Here is a 25,281-nt window from a genome sequence, read left to right on the forward strand (position 1 = left end):
CGAAGAATCTCCGAAGCGAAGTGTATCTTTTAAAGCTCTTTCTCTCTCTCTCTCTCTCTCTCTCTCTCTTGTATGAATCTCTATAGACTACGAAGATGTTACTCAGCAGCAGTAATGGCAACGAAGCGCATTCGGTGTATATATAGAATGGCTCGGCATTAGGTGTCTGCTCTCGTCAAAAGACACCGGCATCAGCAGCGTTTTAAAGCGACAATGTGCTTCATGTGCAGGCGACAACGGAAGGAGGGTTTTATCCGCTGAAAGAAATGTTTTACGTTGCTCGCAGACGCACTGTCAGCCTCAGACACGGACGACCGCGGAATCCAGGAAGCTGAATATTTCCGCAGACTGTGCACGTCCGGTACGGTATTGCGATTTCCGACCGGTAATAGCATATGTGAACAACATAACGCTGTGCGGTTTTTCTGGCTACGTTCACACACTTATCGAAATTCAACGTTTACGCAGATCTTGCGGTCCTGCACGCCAAGGCATCGTTATGTCATGAGGCGCCATGACAGAGCGTCAACCTACTGCGACATTCATTGTCTGTTAGGCGGCATGGTTACGATGGCTAGTTTCACTGACGGGGTGCTTGCGCACCTTGACAAGGTCGTTGAGGAGCGACAGGCGGAAGGTCCAGTCGAGACGGATGTCTTCGCTGGCCAGCACGTCGGTGAGCGAACCTCGAGTGCACATCTCCCACACGAGCGCCGGCTGCGACGGGTCCGCCAGGCAACCCAGGAAAGGATTGACGTTCTCGTGGCGTATCTCGTACATCTGGACGGACAGATGGTATGAACAGCTTTCTCAGTTTAGCGATCACCTCACTGACAGGCCACTTCATTCGCAAACTTTAGGGATCTTCATCACTGTAAGCCCAATAAACCTAATGACACATGAACAGCGTTCTTTTTTTTCCCGCACACACTTAGGCTGGGGGTGGCGCTTACGCGCGGGTACGTACACCCTCATGCGACGCACCGAATCTCCAGACTGTGAGCTGTGCAATGTGAATGAGACTATAGGCCATATGCAGCGTGACTACCATCAGTACGTGGAAGAGCGGCAAAAGCTGAGCAATTACGTTACGTCCCTCGACAGCCGACCATTGTCGGAGGAGCGTTATTTTAGGCCCATATGGCCAGATGCTAAATCGAGTTTTCAGGCCACGCAGGCCTTACTTGATTCTTTAAGATGTACGGGACTGAACTGTAGGCTTTGAGTAGACCTAATTGCTTATTATAAGTTTTACATCCTCCGCCTCTCGTCATCGTCACCCATCATGTGCCTCTTCCTTCCCTCTTTCTTTCCCTCTTCCCCTTCCCCCAGCGAGAGGCCAACCTCTCTGCATTTTGTATCATTAAAATTTTATCTCTATCTCTCTCTTTCTTTAGTAACCAATACTGGTGATACTGTTCTTAACTGTGTATACGTAGAACAGGTAAAAGAAAGGAGCACAAAATGAGACACTGAAACACGTATCGGTGACTTTCAACTTATCGTTTTATTGACGTAAATCTAGCCCCTATATATATTCAGCCGCGCGTGCTCACCGCTTTCGCACTTCATTAAAGAAAAGTAAGCCACATAAGCATCCTTACGTGATTTGAATGCGAAAGCATTACGACTTCTCTAATTAATCTGTTACGTCCATGATACGTGACGTCATACATTGTCACGTCTCCTTCGCAACTCTACATTAATCCACACTACTCCACCTTGCTTTAATTTGTGCGAACCTTAATCCACCTTAATCCGCCTTGTTCTAATTTGTACCAGTGTTAACCCGCATTAATCCACCTTAATCTACCTTGCTCTAATTTGTATCAATGTCAACCTACCTCAGTCCACTTTAATCGACTACTTCATTTTAGTATACCTTTTCCCACTTTAATTCACCCGCGTTCACTTTACTTCCCATTAATTAAATTTACTACTCCTTAGGACACCTTACTCTATCTTGTTATAACTTTAATTCACTTTACTTCACTATATCTCACTTTAATTTACATTAATTACCCATAATCACTACTAATTATCATTTTTATACCCTTTACTATCTTCTATATTACTACTGACGCCATACATGACGCTGATGATGTCACTTATGATTATAATGACGATGATTTTGGTGCCATCGCTTGATCCCGCCGGAGTTTCTGCTTCATTGGACATATAATGCGCTCGCATTAAAATCAAGTTCATTTTCTCATAGCACGATTGATGTTTTTGATACACAATGTTCACCAAGCTTAGCTATCAGTTTCGCTTCAATAGTCTCTTCTCTTCTCAACAATCATCATGCAGCCACAAAATCTGTGATGAAGGTCAAGAAACTTTTGATTCATTTTTTTGTCAACGTTGCTACAATGTTCTCAGCCCTGTCCGGCTCAGCCCTCGAGGACCAGCGAGCCCTCGTGGAAAGAGGCGTGATAAGAAGCAAGGGTGAGAATGTAGAAAAATCGCAACCGGCGGCTTTCCAGCGTTCAGTTATTTATGTTCATCATCGTTTCACGTCCTTCGGGTAAAACTTCTCACAGCAGCTTGCCGCCCATTAGACACTCGCATGCGCACACGCGAGCACATTCACAACTTTTCTTCTTGCAAAACAGGTATTACTGTAAAATGTCCACTACTACGCGTTGGTGACTATTTCGTGTGAAAGTTCGACTTCATTCAAGATTATTGCGCTGTCTCAGGCACAATGAACGACGCATCAATTCTTTTTCCTAGGCAGATATCAGCTTCGGTTTGTACTGTAGGCTTGGTGAAGCCAATGTAGCACAATTACAGCGTACACAAGAAAGACAAGACCAGACACCCCCCAGTGCGCTACTATGGCTTCACCAAGTGTTTAAAATTAAATTATGGAGTTTTATGTGCCAAAACCACTGTCTGATTATGAGGCACGCCGTAGTGGAGGACTCCGCAAATTTTGACCACCTGGGGTTCTTTAACGTGCACGTAAACCTAAGTACACAGGTGTTTTCGCATTTCGGCCCCATCGAAATGCGACCGCCATGGGCGGGATTCGATCCCGCGACCTCGCGCTTAGCAGCCCAACACCATAGCCACTAAGCAACCACGGCGGGTTTCACCAAGTGTCAACCAACTAGCCCAAGAAGAAGTTACTTTGAGAGACTGCAGGCTGTCACACACCAACATTCGCCTGACGGGGTTATGACGAGCGCCTAGGTCCTCGATGAAACAAATTAAGGACAACGTTTGATGATGAAAATACGAGACGCATGCGATACGAAAACTAGTACAACGAAAGGCAGTCGTCATTTTGGCAACAAATAACCACTTGTGCTCTGCTTTATTATTTGCTTTCATGGTCAACAAGTGGTGGCACAGGCTTTCCTTCTAGTTCAGGTGCTGCAATGCGCAAATTATGGAACAATATAGAAGTCGACATAGTTTTAGTCATTAAAAAAAGAAAGTTCCAAAATTTTTTTGTGCTGGACATTGATTTTCTCTAAATCTACATAAAAAAGCTAGAGAAAATAGCCAACATGTGAGAACGTTTTTTTTTTCATACAGTAAATGTGTCAATTGTGAAGTTCGTACATGCACTTATTGCCCACGTGGACATACGTTACGACTTAATAGCACCAGGTTTAAAAAAAAAAAAAAAAAAAAAAAACATTGTGTTGGGCTGCTGAGCACGAGGTCGCGCGATCAAATCGCGATAACGGCGGCCGTATGTCGGTGGGGGCGAAATGCGAATGCACCCTTGCATTTAGATTTAGGTTCACCCCAGGTGGTCCAAATTATACCGTGGCCTCTCACTACAGCGCGCCTCACAATCAAATCGTGGTTCTGGCACGTAAAATCCCATAATTTAATTTTAATTTTGAAAACAATATTATCTTTAGAAAACATTGAGCGCGCCCTGTGTTTATAACATTGTCTTTTGGGCATTGTGTTGACATCATAATTGCACGGTGTGGGGCATTACATCTTCGGCACTGCACGCAAGGTTTTGGGATCTGCTAATAGTGTATGATAATATCGCCAAACACCAGCTCGCATTCTTCTACCAGTATAATAGTAAGTTGCTGTGGCCGTGGATGTGACTAGAAAAACACAACAAGGCAAGATAAAATGGGGTGCAGTAATTGTTGGGACGTGTGCGAAAAAAAAAATAAGTGAGCGACAGTTAGGTTTTGCCTAATAATGGCTCAAATGAAGGAAATAGGACATCCGTCCTTCACTGAGAAACAGACGCACCACAGAAAAATGATGAAGAGTAGCAGTCAAATACTTACGGTCTGAAGTTGTTTCATTGCTTTCGTCTTTATCTCGAAGGCGCTGTGGACTATGAGATACTTAAGATAAACTGTGTCCCCCTGCAATAAAGGCCATGAATTAGAATATCGAGGAAGTTGCCTTAAGTACGAATACAAGAAACAAATTAAAGAAAATTGGTACAAGCATACTGAAGAAGGACAAAGGCAAGATTTCTGAAAGGACGCAATAAACTCCATTGAATGCGATAAGTTGTGACAGCGAAAATGACAGCAACGGTCATTTACATAGCTAGACAAGATAGTAGACAACCGAAAGCATTTTAAACTTCTTAAAAATACATTCGCGGCGCTAGTTTACTGTAGCAAACATCATAGTGTAGCACCATATAGATGTGCTGAACTGTGTTTCACGGTGGCTGAAACTATTATAGAATGACGTGTACAATAAAAATGTATGTGGAACCCTCCTCGGTGTAGTGCGCAATCTGCCAAGCGTTACCCCATGCATATTTATGTTTTGTTTGCTCACTGTACTCTGAGCAGCATTGTTTGTTGTAGGGCTGATTGTACGCAACTGGCTGTTTTAGTTGATTTGCCCTTTACGGCTTGAATCAGTATGACTAGCTACTGCAATCAGAAGAGGAAAAAAAAAACAGACAAACATGACCATTTGGGGATCTTGGAAGAACAGCTTGTCATTGCAGTGAAATACTTCATTAGTACGGACGTGTGCTCGAAAGATTATAGTCACGACTTTATGCACAATGACAAACAAACAAACAAACAAACAAACAAACAAACAAACAAACAAACAAACAAACAAACAAACAAACAAACAAACAAACAAACAAACAAACAAACAAACATACATACATACATACATACATACATACATACATACATACATACATACATACATACATACATACATACATACATACATACATACATACATACATACATACATACATACATACATACATACATACATACATACATACATACATACATACATACATACAGACAGACAGACAGACAGACAGACAGACAGACAGACAGACAGACAGACAGACAGACAGACAGACAGACAGACAGACAGACAGACAGACAGACAGACAGACAGACAGACAGACAGACAGACAGACAGACAGACAGACAGACAGACAGACAGACAGACAGACAGACAGACAGACAGACAGACAGACAGACAGACAGACAGACAGACAGACAGACAGACAGACAGACAGACAGACAGACAGACAGACAGACAGACAGACAGACAGACAGACAGACAGACAGACAGACAGACAGACAGACAGACAGACAGACAGACAGACAGACAGACAGACAGACAGACAGACAGACAGACAGACAGACAGACAGACAGACAGACAGACAGACAGACAGACAGACAGACAGACAGACAGACAGACAGACAGACAGACAGACAGACAGACAGACAGACAGACAGACAGACAGACAGACAGACAGACAGACAGACAGACAGACAGACAGACAGACAGACAGACAGACAGACAGACAGACAGACAGACAGACAGACAGACAGACAGACAGACAGACAGACAGACAGACAGACAGACAGACAGACAGACAGACAGACAGACAGACAGACAGACAGACAGACAGACAGACAGACAGACAGACAGACAGACAGACAGACAGACAGACAGACAGACAGACAGACAGACAGACAGACAGACAGACAGACAGACAGACAGACAGACAGACAGACAGACAGACAGACAGACAGACAGACAGACAGACAGACAGACAGACAGACAGACAGACAGACAGACAGACAGACAGACAGACAGACAGACAGACAGACAGACAGACAGACAGACAGACAGACAGACAGACAGACAGACAGACAGACAGACAGACAGACAGACAGACAGACAGACAGACAGACAGACAGACAGACAGACAGACAGACAGACAGACAGACAGACAGACAGACAGACAGACAGACAGACAGACAGACAGACAGACAGACAGACAGACAGACAGACAGACAGACAGACAGACAGACAGACAGACAGACAGACAGACAGACAGACAGACAGACAGACAGACAGACAGACAGACAGACAGACAGACAGGCTGGGCAAGGTAACGCCGAGGAAAGCAGAGCAGAGCAGGCAAAAGAAGAGACAGTACAAACCTTCGCCTTTAGCCTCGCACAGTTAGGTCTGTCATCGAGGCTGGCATGCAGACTCTGAACGCTGCTGTTGGTATGCGCCTGCCGGAGGGAATCATGAGAGCCTCTGAGTATGTCGGGACGCTCGAAGTAGTAGCCGTCGAAAGCCTGCGCAGAAAGGGCGGAAGATGCTCTCGTATTTCCGAACTCCTTCAGACGACAGTTACACAAAGAGTAGCATAGACGCATGTATCGGAATGAATTACTAGGGAAACAATACGTTGAGGATACGTTTCAGGAACATAAAGCGGCTGCTATAGTCGGCGGACGCAGCTACGCGTGGTTGCGCAATCCTCCCCAATCGCGGCTCCGCGCGTGACGTCGCAATGCTCTCCGATACACTGCGCTGCATGGAGTTGTTTATAACATCGTGACAGTAATAGCGTTATATAGCGATAGCTAGATGTGATGTTATGTAGCAATAGCTCCCACACATGTGTTATATCGCAGTGTTCCAGAGACTCGGAAATGTGGGTCAGTAGGTGGCGGGACTGGCTTGCGGTGTGGCCGCAGGTAGGTAGATCGGTCTCGTGTCCTTATTGCTAATGCTTCGCATAACACTGAATCCCACAGCCTGTCGGACATGCATAACTTTGCATACGTGAAGTCTACGTCGAGGTAAGAGCCCACAAGTAATATGCATATATATTCCAAGTTAAGCTATGCGGTAGTGCTTCTGTTTTCAAAGCAACGTAAACAAGGCAACAATGCAACTAACTGTCACTGAGTCCATGAGTGACATTAATTAATATTTCAGGCCACTAATGGTCGCTTACTGAAATCCTTCCTTATGATTTACTGAATCTTTTCGAAAAGAAAGCAAACGAAGATAACAAGGGAAACTAGTGCACCGCCGAAGAGACCTCTTCAGGAAGTAGCGCAGACCGCATCAGGAACTATAGTGGACTCCGCCGCCGGAGCTAATGGAAATCTCCTGTAACACTGGCGCCATCAAACGAGCCCCAATGCTATTGTTCGAATGCTCCGTGTTGCGAAGCTCACATAAGAGTTTGTTTTACTTCCTTCCTATTGCTTAACGTATCAGAAAGCTCTAGAAAAATATAACACAGAAGAAGGACTGATTTGTACGTTTAGACATCAATTCCTACACGAAACTGCATTCATTGTAGGAGAATGGAGCTGATCCGTTCATGTGTCTTATTAGTGCTCTTGTGTGAACGGGCGTTTTACTTTCTTTTTGTTTCTTAACGTAAATTAATATTTGAAAGATTTTCGCACACATTACTCTTTATTTGTTGCTGTTATAAGTCTTGATGTGGTGGTAGACCACACAATTTGGAAGGTGTCTCTCTGAGAGTTTGCAGCGTACATATCGAACTAAGGTGACCTCAAAGTCGTTCTATTAGTGCGAGCCAATAAATAACGTTGCTGGTGCGCTCCTTACGCGGTCATGGACAGTGGCCATGGCGTTCCTCTCAACTTTAACTCTGAGGCCATGTCCTGATGGTACACTTGACGGCGTCTTCAATTCCGAGCTAAGAAAACGGTAGAGTGGCGCTGCATTCTCATTCTGTCGTCGATATTTTATCTAGTTATTTATCTTTGGCATGATGACTGGAGTGATTAATAATACAAAGGCACTACTACGGCTACAGTGTTGGCAACGTCTGAAAAGCTGCTGGATAGTTGCTGTAATAACTATCCCCACATAATGCACTTGACCTGTATTCATTCTCTGCATTGAATGAACAAATATATCAGTTATACTCCAATGTCGTTCAACGCCAACTCCTCCCCCCCCCCTCCCCCCTTCACCTAACCCTTTCGTCATCGACTCGAGACAATCTCAGCCTATAGTATCACGAGGATCGACCAGTTGGTTCGGCAGATAATAGCCGAGAGATCTAAATGAAACGATAAGAACTATAGCACTTATTGTACTGGCTCCACAGAAATGAAAAATTGGTAGTCGCTCAAGGTCGCATGAGACAGACCGGGCAGCGATAGCCTGTTATGCTCCAGGTATCTTCCTTTTCTTGCTGGGTCAGTGGCCCGAGAGGCACTTCCTTAACGTTCTCAACAGGATTGTCCTTTATCGAGCAGTAAATGACGAGAAAGAAATAGAATCGAGCGAAAGGAAGCGTTGAATCGAACCGGCTTCGATTTTTGGCAAAGGGCCTGCGGGCGTAATGAATGATTTGAGTAGTAGGGACATTTCTTATTGGACTAGTTGGGTGGAACCATAGTATCTAGAAGAGGGGCGCGTACTGACACACATACGCAACCAAGCACAATATATCAGTGACGCTCGTCTTGTCTGATTTCCTTTGTGTGCGTTTGTGTGCCCAACCCGAAAGTGTCCCCACTTCAACAGGTGCACTTGGGGCGCCACGTGGCAAGTGCTCGCCATGGAAGCGGCCCAAACCTCCTTTATGTTGTACTCACGAGGGTTTCGGCGGGAACTTAGGGCCCTGAAGCACACATGAAGGAAGCCGAACGCCAGGACGGAGTACAATTGCGCCAATTTAATCCAGTGGGTGCCCTGCGGCGGTAGTAATCGAGCCCACAACTTCCCGCAGCCGAGGTGTGCGCTCTGCAACTGGGTCAAGGCTGCGTGACGGGCCACTCGAGGCAGTTTGCGTGCATTCGCGGGATTCTTTCATGCTTGGAAAAACATTTTTTGTAGCACGTATTGAGCAACAGAAAGTGTATCGGGAGTTTTTCATGTTGCCCTACGATTTTCGCATTGACACGTTCCATCTAAATTTAATATTTGGGAAGTTGGTGAACTAATTAAGGCTAATTAGTAATTAGGCTTAGTGAAAAATATAATCTGAGTATCTCCAAGCGAAGGCAAACTATATTGCCAACAGCTATGTGTCATTTGCATGTTTTTCAACTTTGGCTCAGGTTACGTAGGACACCCTATATATCTACAATACCAGAAAAAATGCCTCTGCTCCGTGGCAGTTTGGTTAAGAACGACGCGATGATAAAGTTTTTCTTTAAAGCGCAGCTCTTAGGCGCCCGTTCTTGCGTTGAACGTCGGCCTCGGCGTCGGCCTCGGCGTCGGCGTAACCGCTAGAGCGTACGATCGGAGCGCAGCGGAAGATGAAAGACGGCGATAATCAGAAGAGCGCGAGGAGGAAAGCGAAGGAGGAGGGTACAGCGGAGGCATGAGGAAGAAAGCGGGGTAGGACAGTGCGGTGCAAGAGTGAGGAGGAAAACAGAGTGCCGCACGAGACGTGCTCCATGGTGGTGACCCGCTACTAGATGGCGCCATAGTAGCGTGTGCTGTCATGCGGTCGCCAATGACGTCATTACTAGGGCACTCGGCGAGCGCGCTTACCGATACCATATATGGAAACAAAGCGCTGGTGTGGGCTTCGGACCGACTGCGCATGCGCTACTTCGCATGCGCCGCCGCGGCTAGAGAACGTGTTCCATGCGAGCCACGCGTTCCCGTGTTAACGCTTAGTTTCTGAACAATGAGCAACGCAACCGGTGGCACGCAACACACTTAAAGAGTTGCGCTCAAATTTCGCACTATAGGGAGTATTGTATTCGTCGGTGAATTTTTTCTTCGATAGTTTTGAAGCGCTCACGTTGTATGAATGGCTACAAAGGGATGACTTAGATCGCTATGAGGAAGTGCAATTGAACTCGCGTAGAAGGACGTCGTTGCGCTCTGCAATTAAATATAGAGGGTGCGCAAGCAAGAGTCCCAGAACAAATATTTTGGAACAAATTTAGACGGGACATGAGAAAGTAGACAAGACCAACGCCGAACTTCAACTGGTCCTTACCGCACAATGGTATATTACCCGAAGTTGCAGTGCGGGGGAGCATACGATAACATTGTTACATGTTGACAGCCATCGTGCATGCAAATGAGGAGTCATTTGGCTCTCTTTATTTTACGTGCTCGATAGAGGCAGTGCGGATGCAAAAATTACCTTCTTTCCAGATGCAACATGCCCAGAACAAATTCTTTTGAAAGAGTATTCTTTGGCTTTCATCGGGTATTTTTGGTTCCTAAAGTGTTCATGTTACGTTCGTTGTGTTTAAGTGCTTTTTCACTATAATATGAAGTACTAGAATTTGTAGTAGAGTCTTCGACAGATACTTCAGACGTTGTAAAACTCTGATATACCATAACTAAGCGCCCCTTCATCTGCTAACTGTTAAAGGTACAATCGGTTTGTTGATCTGAAGTTTAGAGTTGTGTTACAATAACAAAAATTTCTTGTCCTATAGCCTGCACAACGTGACTAAGCATAATGAGCTGATGAACGTTCACGACAATTTTAGTACAACGAAGGTGTGTTGCAGGGAGTGAATATGAGTACCACTCCTTGCCAATTTCCACGTATACAGGGTTGCGAAATGGCTGAAGGGTAGGGAGAGCCGCTTTTTCCCCCAGAAACGTCAAAAGAAAAAAAAAAGATAAGAAAGAAAGGTAGTAGACTTCAGCGATTACTTCGGCTCAGAGCACATTTATTGCGACAGAAGAATTCTCCCGCGGTTAGGACCACTACCTGATATTTGTTTGCGTGCTTTTTTTTTTCTTAAATAATGGCGTTAACCCAGAATTTCGAACCGTACAAGACAGCGGGGGTATAGAGTGGTTGGTTGTTGGCGGGGGTGCGGTCGTATAAAGATGCATTAAATAAAAGTAAGAATTGGAAAAAAAACGTTATATTTAATATTTAAACGTTACCTACAAATACATGATATTACAGAAAAAAAAGTGTGGATTAGATAAGCAAGTTGTGACTGTACCTTCTTTGGCGGATACGCACCTTCCTCTCTATGTCATAGGAGTGCATGCTGTAGAACTCGAAATACGTATACATGCACACGTATACTTTAACACTCTCAGACTCCCCATGTCTAAATAGGCTAGATATAATTAGTTGAAATTTATACCATTACAGAACCTCTCGTTCGCAGCTGCTTGGACAAACGCTTATAACTTTCTTGAAAGGCGGTTCAACATTTTACTATTTCAATATACTTGATTCCGATAATCTTGCTGCATGATGCTTATTTTCGTTTCTTTTGCGTGCTATTTAATAATGAAGTTTCGTTTTGGCCAGTGTAATACATTTCGAGAACTTGCGTACCACACCATTTCCTTACATTTCCACACGTACCACACCATTGGTGCGTACCACACCATTTCCACACCATTTTCCTTACACCATTTCTTAAATTGTTCATGTTAACAATTTCTCATCCCCGCAGGGGATAAGAAAGTTGGCGTGTTAAATGCTTCTCGCTTTTCAGGCTCCAACAGGGATTTGCAAAGCCCCGCCTGGGAATTAACTGAAGAAAGCTTGAATACCATTCCACATCACAGGAAATTAAAACAACTTGTTCACATTTAGTTCTGGCCATGGAGAGTATATCGGTACGAAGAAAACGGTGAAATGATGAACGGAAGTGAACGGAAGGATGGACGGATGGACGGGATGGACAAGAAAAGCATCCAGTTTCGAGCACTTTACTGCTGGGGCAGTAAAAAAATAATAATAAAAAAAAAGAAAGGAGAAAGCTCTGTCAGTTTTGGGAGTAGCTACGTAGCTAAACTAGGCAAGGAATTCCCATACAGCGAAGCTCACTGCCCACTAAACATACTTACTTTATCGCGTGATTTCTCTTTACGACTACGTAAAAACTAAAGTGTGGTACATTTTAGAACCCTTTCAAGAACGATTAACCTTTAGCGTCTAACTTGAGTGAAGAATAACAAAACATGCAGTAATATAATGCGAAATACGCCAGTAACTTCATGAAGCGATATCGTAAGCTTCAGTTTTTGAAATAGCAGTATTTAGCACATGGAACAAGATTGTTACCTAAAACTGTAAGCAGACATTTACTCGTAGTCCCCACTGGTACAGAGATGCAATTTCAGTTCTACTCTTAGTTATAGTTCCTTTGTTAGCGCGTTCCATTGTTATAGGCACTGTGAGATGTATCGACTACTTCCCCTCTTTCTATTTCCTGTTTTTTTCTTGTTTATAGCTATGGGCAGTTATTTATGTAAGCAGGTCCTTTGGTACGCCAAATTGCCGTTTTATCACCTCTAATTAACGACCATCAACATTCCAACCAACATGACCAGCTATTCTTTCAATGTAGCTAAGGAAAGCCTCACAGTGTAGAAAAAAAAAAGATAGATAGAGTGAGAATTAATCTAGGAATCTTAGAGAGCACAGTTCCGTCCACTCAATGTGAGAAGAAAACAAAGAAGGAGGGAAAGAACTAGACGAAGAAAAGGTACGCAGAGAAAGGACGCCCTGAAGAGAGCGTAACAAGACGAATGGCTCCAATATATCATCGGGCCACTCCGCCACTTCTATCTCGCGCGTTGGAATATTTATACGGCACAAGGGTGCAGTTGGGGGCCCAGAGGCATGGCCGTGCAGCTCGCTCGTGCCTTGCGTTGTCGTTACGTTCGGTTACGCCGTAATTTACGGCACCCTCACGCGAGCGTGAAGCGGAACCAGGTTCCATTCGGAGGCCTCGTTTCGCTCTCTCACCGACGCCGGCCGGGCTTCAGACGGCTCATTAAGGGAGCTTCATTATCCGTCCCCGCCGGAGTGTTTTTGCAGAGAGAGACAGAGAGATGTACGAGGAGAAGGAGCAGAAGGAAGTGGAGGAGGGAGCCAGACTTTAATGTGCTTTGGGCGACTAGCACGCGCGCACGCGCAAGCAGCCTCGATAGATCTAGGCCCCGGAGGATCCGCGTTCGTTTGGCAATCGACGTAAATGTGACCAGCGTTCGGCGGAAGGCTTGCCGCGCAACGGTGAGGATAATTAAGCGCTTCCGAGTTTGTCTTGTTTGCGATACGCTGATTGCTGTCAGCGCCCTGCCGATTGCCCCATACAACTGTTTCACTCGATTCTTGATCTCGTCGAAACGGGCTCTGGCGATAGCGATTGCCGACGACCACCCGCACTCTTGCGCAATTTATTCGCGGCTTCGATGGCGTTGAACACGGCTGAATTATATGACGCAATGGAAAGCAGTGATGCCTTTGTGTCGATGAGCGCTGCTTTCTTCCGGCGAACGAAAGCCCAAACATCGGTGCCGAACAGGGACCCTAAAATTACGGTGAAAGGGGTGAAATCGCTCGCCTTCACCATGATATTCCATGAAGCGCAGAGGCGTACCAACTATCTTTCGTTTGAGTGCGCGCGGATGGGTGTGTGTGTGTGTATGTATGTTGTGTGGACGGGGGGGACCCACAAACTATCCAACCTCTCTCTCTCTCTCTCTCTCTCTCTCTATATATATATATATATATATATATATATATATATATATATATATATATATATATATATATATATATATATATATATATATATATATATATATATATATATATATATATATAACTTCTTCTGCAAGCGGAAGTGAAATAGACGTGAAATAGACTTTCTACTCTGCGCTAACGCTGGCATCATACAAGATGGGGACGTGCTCGGCAAGGTGCGCTGCAGTGACCATAGGATGGTAAGAACTCGAACTAGCCTACACCTGAGGGGGGTAAGAAGCCGATCAATGAGTTAGCGGTAAGAGGGGAAAATAGAGGAATTCCGGATCAAGCTACAGAACAGGCATTCGGGTTTTACTCAGGAAGAGGACCTTAGTGTTGAAGCAATGAGCGAAAATCTTACGGGCATCATTATGGAGTGTGCAATAGAAGTCGGTGGTAACTCCGTTAGACAGGATACCAGTAAGCTATCGCAGGAAACGAAAGATGTGATCAAGAAACGCCAATGTATGAAAGCCTCTAACTCTAGAGCTAGAATAGAACTGGCAGAACTTTTCAAGCTAAAAAAACTAAATTATTGGGTTCTACGTGCCAAAACCACTTTCTGATTATGAGGCACGCCGTAGTGGAGGACTCCGGAAATTTCCACCTCCTGGGGTTCTTTAACGTGCACCTAAATCTAAGTACACGGGGGTTTTCGCATTTCACCCCCATCGAAATGCGGCGGCCGTGGCCGGGATTCGATCCCGCGACCTAGTGCTCAGCAGCCTAACACCATAGCCACTGAACAACCACGGCGGGTAAATCTTTCCAAGTTAATCAACAAGCGTAAGACAGCTGACATAAGTAAGTATAATATCGATAGAATTGAACATGCTCTCAGGAACGGAGGAAGCCTATAAGCAGTGAAGAAGAAACTAGGAATAGGCAAGAATCAGATGTATTCGTTTAGAGACAAAGCCGGCAATATCATTACTAATATGGATGAGATAGTTCAAGTGGCTGAGGAGTTTTATAGTGATTTATACAATACCAGTGGCACCCACGACGATAATGGAAGAGAGACTAGTCTAGAGGAATTTGAAATCCCACAAGTAACGCTGGAAGAAGTAAAGAAAGCCTTGGGAGCTATGCAAAGGAGGAAGGCAGCTGGGGAGGATCAGGTAACAGCAGATTTGTTGAAGGATAGTGGACAGATTGTTCTAGAAAAAAAAAAAAAAAACCTGGCCACCCTGTATACGCAATGCCTCATGACCTCGAGCGCACCGATATCTTGGAAGAACGCGAACATAATCCTAATCCATAAGAAAGGGGACGCCAAGGACTTGAAAAATTATAGATCGATCAGCCTACTGTCCGTTGCCTACAAAGTATTTACTAAGGTAATCGCAAATAGAATCAGGAACACCTTAGACTTCTGTCAACCAAAGGACCAGGCAGGATTCCGTAAAGGCTGCTCAACAATAGCCCTTATTCACACTATCAATCAGGTGATAGAGAAATGTGCGGAATATAACCAACCCTTATATATAGCTTTCATTGATTACAAGAAAGCGTTTGATTCAGTCGAAACCTCAGCAGTCATGGAAGCATTACGGAATCAGGGTGTACGCGAGCCGTATGTAAATATACTGAAAAATATCTATAGCGGCTCCACATCCACCGCAGTCTTCCATAAAGAAAGCAACAAAATCCCAATAAAGAAAGGCGTCAGGCATGGAGATACGATCTCTACAATGTTATTCACAGCGTGTTTACAGGAGATATTCAGAGACCTGGATTGGGAAGAATTGGGGATAAAAGTTAATGGAGAATACGTTAGTAACTTGCGATTCGCTGATGATACTGCCTTGCTTAGTAACTCAGCGGACCAATAATGCATGCTCAATGACCTGGAGAGGCAAAGCAGAAGGGTGGGTCTAAAAATTAATCTGCAGAAAACTAAAGTAATGTTTAAGAGTCTCGGAAGAGAACAGCAGTTTACGATAGGTAGCGAGGCACTCGAAGTGGTAAGGGAATACATCTACTTAGGGCAGGTAGTGACCGCGGATCCGGATCAAGAGGCTGAAATAATCAGAAGAATAAGAATGGGCTGGGGTGCGTTTGGCAGGCATTCTCAGATCATGAATAGCAGGTTGCCATTATCCCTCAAGAAAAAAGTGTATAACAGCTGTGTCTTACCACTACTCACGTACGGGGCAGAAACCTGGAGGCTTACGAAAAGGGTTCTAGTTAAATTGAGGACAACGCAACGAGCTATGGAAAGAAGAATGATGGGTGTAACGTTAAGGGATAAGAAAAGAGCAGATTGGGTGAGGGAACAAACGCGAGTTAAAGACATTTTAGTTGAAATAAAGAAAAAGAAATGGGCATGGGCAGGACATGTAATGAGGAGGGAAGATAACCGATGGTCATTAAGGGTTACGGACTGGATTCCAAGGGGAGGGAAGCGTAGCAGGGGGCGGCAGAAAGTTAGGTGGGTGGATGAGATTAAGAAGTTTGCAGGGACAAAATGGCCACAATTAGTACATGACCGGGGTAGTAGGTAAAGTATGGGAGAGGGCTTCGCCCTGCAGTGGACGTAACCAGGCTGATTATATATATATATATATATATATATATATATATATATATATATATATATAGATATATTACTTACTTACGTTGCTAACCCATTAACAAAGAAAATTTGGCCTTAGGTGTTGTTTTGTTGGATTTTTCAGCGTGCAGGCCAAAGCGCCCGCTTTCAAAAGTGTGTGTGCGTGCGTGTGTGTGTGGCGGTGAGGGAAGAAGAAAGTGCCCCCCTGGCCACCTCCCCTCCCGGTAACTACGCCTATGATGAAGCGTACTGTTATATCGCAAGGTCTAGAAGAAGCCAATAATGTCATATCACTTCTTTAGTTAACATTTACTGTGACAATAGTTCAACCGTGGAGATTTATCCTTATAAGGAGTGGGCGAGTTTCGGAATAGCAGAAATTTTGAATGAGCCGTTGCGTCAGAGTGAACTTCTTCTTTCTAGTATGATATTTGTGCAACTTGACATCGTGAAGATCAAGCAACTCTGAAAGCACTCCCAGTTGGGGAAAGCGGGCAACCTTAAAAGAAAAAATAAGAACTAGAAAACAAGAAAGGGAAGAAAACCGCTGCCAATGATTTGTGCGGCTCGGTATGAGATAAAAATAGAAATCCGTAGATGCCTGTTGCAAGAGTTCATAAGAAAAAGACCTCCTTAGTGTACGTCCCGCAATACCGAATAAGAAAACTCGATCAAAAACAATATAAAGCATTTATTATTACCTCGCAGCATTTAAAAGCTTTCTTTATGAAGCATTTTTACGAAATATATTTACAAAATACAAATCATGTTTATTTTGGTTTCGTTCTGTTTCGAAACGCCGGCACGAAATGCAGCGGGAAAGGACTTAAAACTGGAATTGGACCAAGCGCCAAGGTCGTTAGAGGGCCCGCAACGCGCTGTCTGATACGAGCTGTTCCGCCGCCGAGATAATGAAACAACGCGAATAAAAGGTTTGTACATGCTGTGGACAGAAAATTCTGTCACTTTATTTTGGTGAAGACTGTCGAAATACCTAAAGACAGTAGACTCTGGATTAACGAAACTCGCTTAAACACAAATGCCGGATAAACTAAACTATGGCATGAACTTCGGCTGGCCGCCCATAGGTATATTGTTAGCGAAGATTGCTTAAACGTGACCCACGTTTTTTGTGAATTATGGCTAAATGGAGCTTTGCTGAAACTACCACTTACCTCATTGGTGTACGGAACACGACAAGTGCCACAAACATAGCAAATGGTAATGCTATAAATATTGAAGAATATTCAATCGATACAGGAAGTAGCGGCAAAGTTAACTCAAGTTAAAGACGACAAAGTTGCAACGGTGTTTACACCATGAAGACTTCGCTCGGAGGTTACCACTACCGATTTGTTCACACTGCCAGGAATAGTAGGCGTTAGGTGAGAACCTTATTACCTGCTCTGATGAGACAGTTCAAAGTATTATCGGTGAGATTCGTGGCAAAGACTATAATTTTTTTATGGGGTCTTACGTGCGAAAACTAGGACATCCGTATGAGGCCCGCCGTAGTGGGCGACTCTGGATTAATTTTACCGCCTGGGGGTTCTTTACCGTGTGCCCAATGCACGGTACAGGAGCGTTCTTGCATTTTACCCCCATCGAAATGCGGCCGCCGTCGACCGGATTCAATCCCACGAGCTCGCGCTTCAACGCCAAAGCCACTAAGCAACCGTTGCGGATAAAGACTGTAATTATGTGTATCGGCGAAGACATAGATATTACTGCTCCAGTGCGCGATACCGTTTCGGAGCATACGGCAAACTAATGAGCTTGAAAGTCTATAGCTCTACTGTGAACACGAGGACTGCGCAGAATTATTGAGATTTTTTTTTGCGCATGAACACAACCTTGCACTGAGGAAGCTACAATATAAGAAGCCGAGCGTACGTAAAGTCTCTCTTTGCACCAGTGACATAGCAAAAACGCTCGGACGTAGGCTTCCCGAATAAAACAAGTCTAGATGATTTCAGTGTCCTTGGCTCAACCTAAACTTCGGATGAAAGGAACACACTTTTCTGTTTCTTCGAGTTCCGTTTAAGCGTAGTCTACTGTATAGCACGGTTGCAACAGGAGCAGAAAGCAAGCACGGCAAGGAAGGTGAGGACACTACAAAGATGAGCGAAGTTGTTTTAGCCAGAAAAAAAAAAAACGAAGAGAAATACACGGCAATTGTTGTGTCTTCCTGTAGTCATCACTATGACATAGCGCCGGACACAATCGGGTAATCGTCAACCTGACGGTGGGAAGCCTAGCAAGAAGCGTATACAGGAAACAAAATTGCCGGAAACATACTAAAGCGACTTTTGTGTCTCACCCTTTGGCGTTAATATGGGGATGTCGTTTCTTCTTGGAGCTCTTTTTTCGTTACGTTGAACAATATCCACTGGGTATTGACTGCGCTATTGTGTATCGTCTAGTAACCTTTGTCACTGCCTGTAGACGCCAGCCTTTATGGCCTGAACGAAAATTGACGTCTTATCTTGGATCACATAGTTCCTCCAATTCAGGCCCTCCTATTTCTTATTTTGCATGTTGTCATTTACTTCTGCAAGCCTTATTGAACGCTTGTTTGCCGGCGGGCGTTCAATGTAACAGTGCTGTTTCCTTGAGATCTTGCTTTGACTACAGAAAAATGTAAAAAAATATCACACCTAATTGAAGAAAAAAAACTATTTCTAAGGTATCTACAAATTAGTATTTCCTTTTGGATTTATTTTAAGTTATTATTCTTGCATCAAAACGCGCTCTCTAAAGCAGAGGCACGTACGCGCGCAAGTGCATTACAACTGAAGCAAAGTAAGGTCAAGTAAGGATCTCTGAAGGTCGTAAACTAAACAAGTATGCGCGCGCGCACGCACGCACGCACGCACACACACACACACACACACACACACACACACACACACACACACACACACACACGCGCGCGCGCACGCGCACGCGCACGCGCGCGCACACACACACACACACACACACACACACACACACACACACACACACACGCGCGCGCGCGACTCTCAAGATCGACGAAGAAGCGATGGACATGACGACAAAGGCCGACTGACTTGATGCATCTAAACGACTTCATAGCCCTTAAAGGACGCTCAAAAATTGTCGAGCCTGCACGCTAACTCAACGTTACTTTTGTTTACTTATGTTCTCACATTAGACATAGATGCTTCTGTACTGGCGAGGAGAGGCTGGCAGCAATGGCGAAAGTAATCAGCTAGGTAGGACAGCGAGAAAATTTAGAGCCACAATTGACCGCTAAAGCGAGGCAGAGTCTATATCTCTTATACCAACGTAATAGACTCGCATTTGGTAGAGGTTCTCGTCTTTGAAAGCCTTTTATGTTTTTATTTTCTCTCTTGAAGTTCCATGTCGAAACGGAAATTGCGTCGCTCCTCTTTTGACTCCACTAGCAAGAGCCGAGTTTCTAAGTCAATTTTATTCATTCTCCATAGAGAACTTTCTTTCTAAAAGAAATAACAATAAAATAAAACAAAGATAATCTAACCAACTGCTCGTAGCAGTCCTGTTCTATGGCCCCTAATTAGTTGAGATGTTGGCAACAATCTCGTTGCAGCGTTTGAAGTGCTAATTTAAATATATTGCTGCAGGAACCAGCTCGACAATCTTCACATAAAGAGACTTGAATGTGCGCGAGCTACAAAACGACTTCCATATAGGCGGATGATTATTATACACTCTGTTTTAATGAGGCCTCGCAAGAGTAACATAAGGTTTTTGCGAGAAAGATCAGTCACGCGACTTGCCGAGGTGTATCTGCGGCATCTAGCGCCTACAATGAGCCCATATAAAAAGCAGGCTGACAAGTTAGCTGAATTATGCATTCATGTAGTCGCTATCGTTTACACTGACGCAGACACTCGCTTGAAGTTTCCTACGCTTCAATAAAGAAAGTTTAAAAACCGACTCATTGAGTGGTCGACCGAGAGGAACCTCTGGCAAGAAAGAAATTTGTAATTAAATTACTGATAGATCAAATAAATAGCACCGCTTATGAATGCACAACCATCGTTAATTAATGTTTGCTTTGAAAAACAGTTGATCTAAAGGCTGTTTAAGGTTGTGTAGTAACTATCTTGCACTTCACAACACAGTGTCGTGGTTGCGCCAAGAAAAGGCAAAATAAGGTAATTGTCATTAAAGTTACGTTCCACAAGCATGTTAGTAAAGGCTGTGCCATGTATTCAGAAAGGTTACTACTACTATCTAGCTATATTATATACTATATAGCTATATAGTTATATAGCTATACTATATAGCTATATAGCTATAGCTATATAGCTATAGCTATATAGCTATATAGTTATTTGAAATTAGGGATTCGAAAAAATAAAATACTAAATGAAAATTTAAATAAACTAATGAATTCCTTGATATTAGAGAAAGAAAAGCGTTCTTTAGATAGGTAAATTGCAAACTTATCTGCTTTGAGAAGTACGGAAATTTCTTTCTTACTTTCAACCTGATATTGTGATGTATGGTGTTGAAACAAATATACACGTACAGATCTAATAACGTCAGTAAATGTAAAAAAAAGTTTATGAATAAAGCAAGGACAGATTAGTGACTGTACGAAAAGGCAGAATATTCTTAGTAACCAGAGTAAGATGTGGCCAAGACTTCCTAAGCAGCTTATGCTCGAACAAAAAGATTGCAGCGACATGTTCATGTATTCCCTCGAGATTACTCTCTAAAAAAGGCCAGCAAACCTGAAAACTGCAGAAACAGTTGCAAAAAGAAAGCAACAAAAAGAAAGAGAAAAGAGAGAAAGAAAGAAAGAAAGAAGAAAAGAAAGAAATAAATGAAGAAAGAAAGAAAGAAAGAAAGAAAGAAAATACGGTAAGCTTGCACAATGCAAAAAAAAAAAAAAAAAAAAGCGCATCCCACGCTGGACACACGCTTATTGGCGCGAAGTGAAGCAGAACCAACACGGTGCACACAAGACTCACACGTCGGCGAGGAACGTGTCCACCACCCGGTCGTAAAGTGGATACAGTGCATGCCACATAACTGACAGTGATGCGTGTGCGGGGAGTTTGTGCCGCAAGAGAGGAGAGGAAAAAAAAAGGAAACAACAATTTGGTAAGGAAATTTTCTGATTTCTTGATCGCTATGCTTTCCGGCCGCACACGTGATGGTTCCTATACTTGCGCTTCGACATTGTGATTCGAGGCACGTCGGAGAAACCGAGGGCGCCGCGCACGTTCGCGCACTTCGCGTATACGCAGTGCACAGTTTTGCCTCACGATATAGAAAGCGGTAAATAATAATCGCAGCCCTGCTGTTGGGAACGAAGTTTCCCCGTAACGTTCGAGTAAAACGTGCAAACCAAACGTTGTTCCTCCGTATAGGGTCGGCAGAGAAGAACAATGGAAACACTAGAATTTTCACCGGAACTTTTCAAATCTGTGACCAGGAAAATGAAGACCGCGCACGGACTGAAAAAAACAAAAACAAAAATCAAGCAGTTGCTTTTTTCCACGCTTGCTTGAAAGACTGCCAAGCCGGCGCCTGGTGAGTGCTAAGACTGGGATATGCGGGCAAGTATGTGAAAGTCCATGAAGGACGTGTAATCGCCACTGAACAAAGACGTCGAAAGAAACAGACACACAGAGACGTCCTCTTTCTACGTCCTCGTTCAGTCGCGCTTACACATCCTTCGTGGATTCAAACCAACTAGCACGCCAACGTGTTGTGCGAAAGTGTCTCGCTCATACGAAGTTGGGCAGGACATAGCGTAAATTAAGAAATTTAGCTCTCTCTACCTGCCGGGGCGGAGGCATCACAGCAATGCCCGTGAAAACTGAGTATGACAGCTCTAGTAGGCAGGACAAAGGTGCTTTTGTGTGCTTTTGGTGTAAGCCATTGTTATCATTGCTATTCGCACTGTAATGATCACTTTTCGAGAACGTCGCCTCAACCAACTGTACGGTGGGATTACTTGAACTACGCATCTACGCGCGCAACTCGTGCGCGTAAAAGCGAGTAAGTCATACGCTTCTCGCTTCTCTGCGGGGCAGTTTGCTTACCACGTGTGACGTATATGAGATCGTGTTGTAACTACTGTTGTAGCTATAGTGCCAGACGTGCTCTGCGCTGTGCGTGTTTGAAAATTTTGAGGACCGTGGGGAGAATTCATTTTAAGGAACTCTTCTTAAAGGTTATTTTTATAGCAATGACAACGCAAGCCTACTTCTTGTATATCTAACAAAAAATAGAGCTATAGCAGTCATAATCCATCATGACAAGTTCTCCCACGAATACTTTCAATAAATATAGGGAGCTCTAAAAAAACCTTAGAAAGACGAGGAAAAAGGAAGTTGCATCAAAGGACGAAAGGGATAACTTTTTCTTGGGCGAGTTGCTGCTTACTGCAAGAAATAATTTTTGTAGCGCCAAAATTAAGAAAAGCAAAACCCAATGAAAGGAAAGAGCAGACAGAAAGACAGGTGCTTGGATTTAACGACATGGTTTTTAACCAACCTGCCTTGTTCACCAATTCTTGGCAGATATTTGACAATCAAACGGAAAGCAAACACACTCGTTCCCGCGATCAGTGCAAGCGACAATTTCGATCACCGGCGTAGCCGATGAGATAAATTATGGGGGGAAATTGAAAACAGCTTGAGATTTGACAAAAAGGAACAGAAGATCATCGGCACGCACTGTACTCATTGCGACCTTGAATGTTAAATGAACAGAATAAATATTTAACGTCATTTATTAGTGCATATCCTGCTCCATGGATAACGTTCGTGACGCCTGCCGTAAGTGCTGCCGGCTGCTCTTCATCGCATTACCAGAAATAACAACAGCACTAGCGGTTCTCACAACGCGAGACATAAACAACATGCAAATGAGCCGGCACGGTGTCATTATTGATGCACTTTGCTTGCACCGACGAACGTGTCCGAACAAGATACGTCTTCTGCTTCCTGCAGCTTCCGGCATCGCAGCGAGGCTAAGATGCCGCGCCGTGCCTCATAGCACGGATAAACAAGCTCCCAGAAATTACTTCACATTAAGATAGCCTTTAGCGCTCGGCTCGTTAAGGGCGAGAAAATGATAAGACAAACCCTTCCGCGGAACTAACGCGTTTAAGACGCCCCGCCCCCCCTCTGCCCGATAATGTTAGAGCCTGCACTACAGACTCGCCAAGTGTCCACGCCGCCTGAAATTCCCCGCGAGCCCATCGAGGGACGAGCATGAAGGGATCCCTTATTCGGGCCATTCGCGCTGCTGCGTGCTCGGCCCGATGGAATTAGCCGAATAGCATCTCGTCCCGGCTGGCTCCGCACATTTGCTGGGGACGGAGTGACGGGAAAGGAGGGGTTCGGGACCGAACAGGGATCGTAGAGAAAAGGGGGGAGCGAGGGGTTGAGGAAGGAGCAGGGGGAGGAGGAGGAGGAGGGCGACCATGACACCATTACCTTTTGAGCCGGTTGCGAGATCAAACAAGACAGAGCGACGAAGAGGCTTTTTGCGGGTCGCACAGCCATCGAAGCGCACTCGTTTGATGATGTCACGGCGGTGGCGCCTGATCCGACTCGCATTATGCCAAACTTAATAACGACGAGGGCCAGCGACGCGTGCGCTCATTGGAAAGCTCGCCAGGCAAGCGCGAGCTTTGGCCAATATATATATATATATATATATATATATATATATATATATATATATATATAACGGAAGGAGGTACAGAGATAAAGAGAGAGATAGTAGAGAAGTGGCGTGCGACGCACCATGTGGACTCTACTGGTCGTTCATGCGGGAGTGTGCGAGTGCAGCGCGCATTTGCACGGGATCGATGTTTGGGAGCCTCTATTTTTACGCCGCTATCTTCTTGAGGGTCGTTATGTGGCAGACTGGAAGGCGCCTCCGGGGTGGTGATTGAAGAGAATGCTGACCTTGGGGGAAAGGGGGAGGCGCTTTACGACGAACGTAAATAGGAAAGGACACTGATGCCCGTTCCACGTAGGCCTCCGCGAGACAGATGTCGGAGCACCACATTTGGAACGGCAGAGGAGTGATGCGGCCACTTCGTAAGGAAATTACGTAAGGGTGATGTCGAGGTGAAGCAAAAAACACACCAAGAAAAGTTTTTTTTCCTTAAAGGAATCGCTATCCCCAAGACTAACTGCACCTGTTTTGGAAACAACCATGAATTCTGAGTGGATGCTGATTTGTACTACAACAGTTCACCACATTTCACTGAAAAAACGCGCGTACTTCCTTCAGTAGCTTATGCCAAGCTGAGCATACTGTGTAAGAAACGGAGAGCGCTGTGTTTTTCGGGATGTAACTATCACCCAGCATTTCACTGCTCACGGTACCAGATTATCTATTCTTTTTAGTATATTTAGCGCTTCCAAAACTCAAGTCTGTGCGCTCGGTAAACGTCGGCAACGATATGCCTCAAGCATTTTGCTGGTTTTATTTTCTGTAAACAAATATGAGAAACCTTTAAAAGTTGCACAGCTGTAAAACTTCAATATTCTACTCGTGCAAATAAGGAGAGCTCTCTAGTTCGTAACAATAACACGTGCCTCAATTTCTCGAAATGGGGACATGAGCAAAAGCTTCATTTACCAAAGTCCTGAAAACATACCTGCCAAATCGATGTTGCAAATACATGCGTGCAACATCGGTTTGTAGACATCTTATGAATTGGCGATACATTTCTCAACAAAATTTAAAAGAAAAAATCTTCGAACATATATTTCAGCTGTGCAAATACCTGAGGTGGAGAGAACAAGAGAGAGAGAAGCGCTTTGTTAGAAGGCAGATATTCTCGTCAGTGTAGATGCGATCACTGACATGCTACTCTACATAGGGAGGTTGAAGGGGATCAAAATATTCTTGAGAAGAGTAGAAGTGATGATAAAAATAGATACGAAGTGAGCGAGTAAACCTGATAAT

At 44.3% G+C, this 25,281-nt stretch overlaps 1 protein-coding gene across 2 annotated transcripts in view; it reads right to left on the minus strand.

The window, feature by feature from the left end:
- The window catches only part of LOC126542376 (retinal guanylyl cyclase 1), a 218,172-nt gene that overhangs the window by 33,442 nt on the left and 159,449 nt on the right, over positions 1 to 25,281 (minus strand). For both annotated transcript variants that reach the window (XM_055077225.2, XM_050189429.3), the window contains exons 7-9: positions 6,442 to 6,585; positions 4,275 to 4,355; positions 604 to 780 (exon numbers count right to left, since the gene is read on the minus strand). In XM_055077225.2, the coding sequence (XP_054933200.1) occupies positions 604 to 780; positions 4,275 to 4,355; positions 6,442 to 6,585 (402 nt within the window). The remainder of the gene's footprint in view (positions 1 to 603; positions 781 to 4,274; positions 4,356 to 6,441; positions 6,586 to 25,281) is intronic.

Source organism: Dermacentor andersoni, chromosome 2 (assembly GCF_023375885.2).
Source record: "Dermacentor andersoni chromosome 2, qqDerAnde1_hic_scaffold, whole genome shotgun sequence".
In the NCBI taxonomy this organism is placed as follows: Eukaryota; Metazoa; Arthropoda; class Arachnida; order Ixodida; family Ixodidae; genus Dermacentor; species Dermacentor andersoni.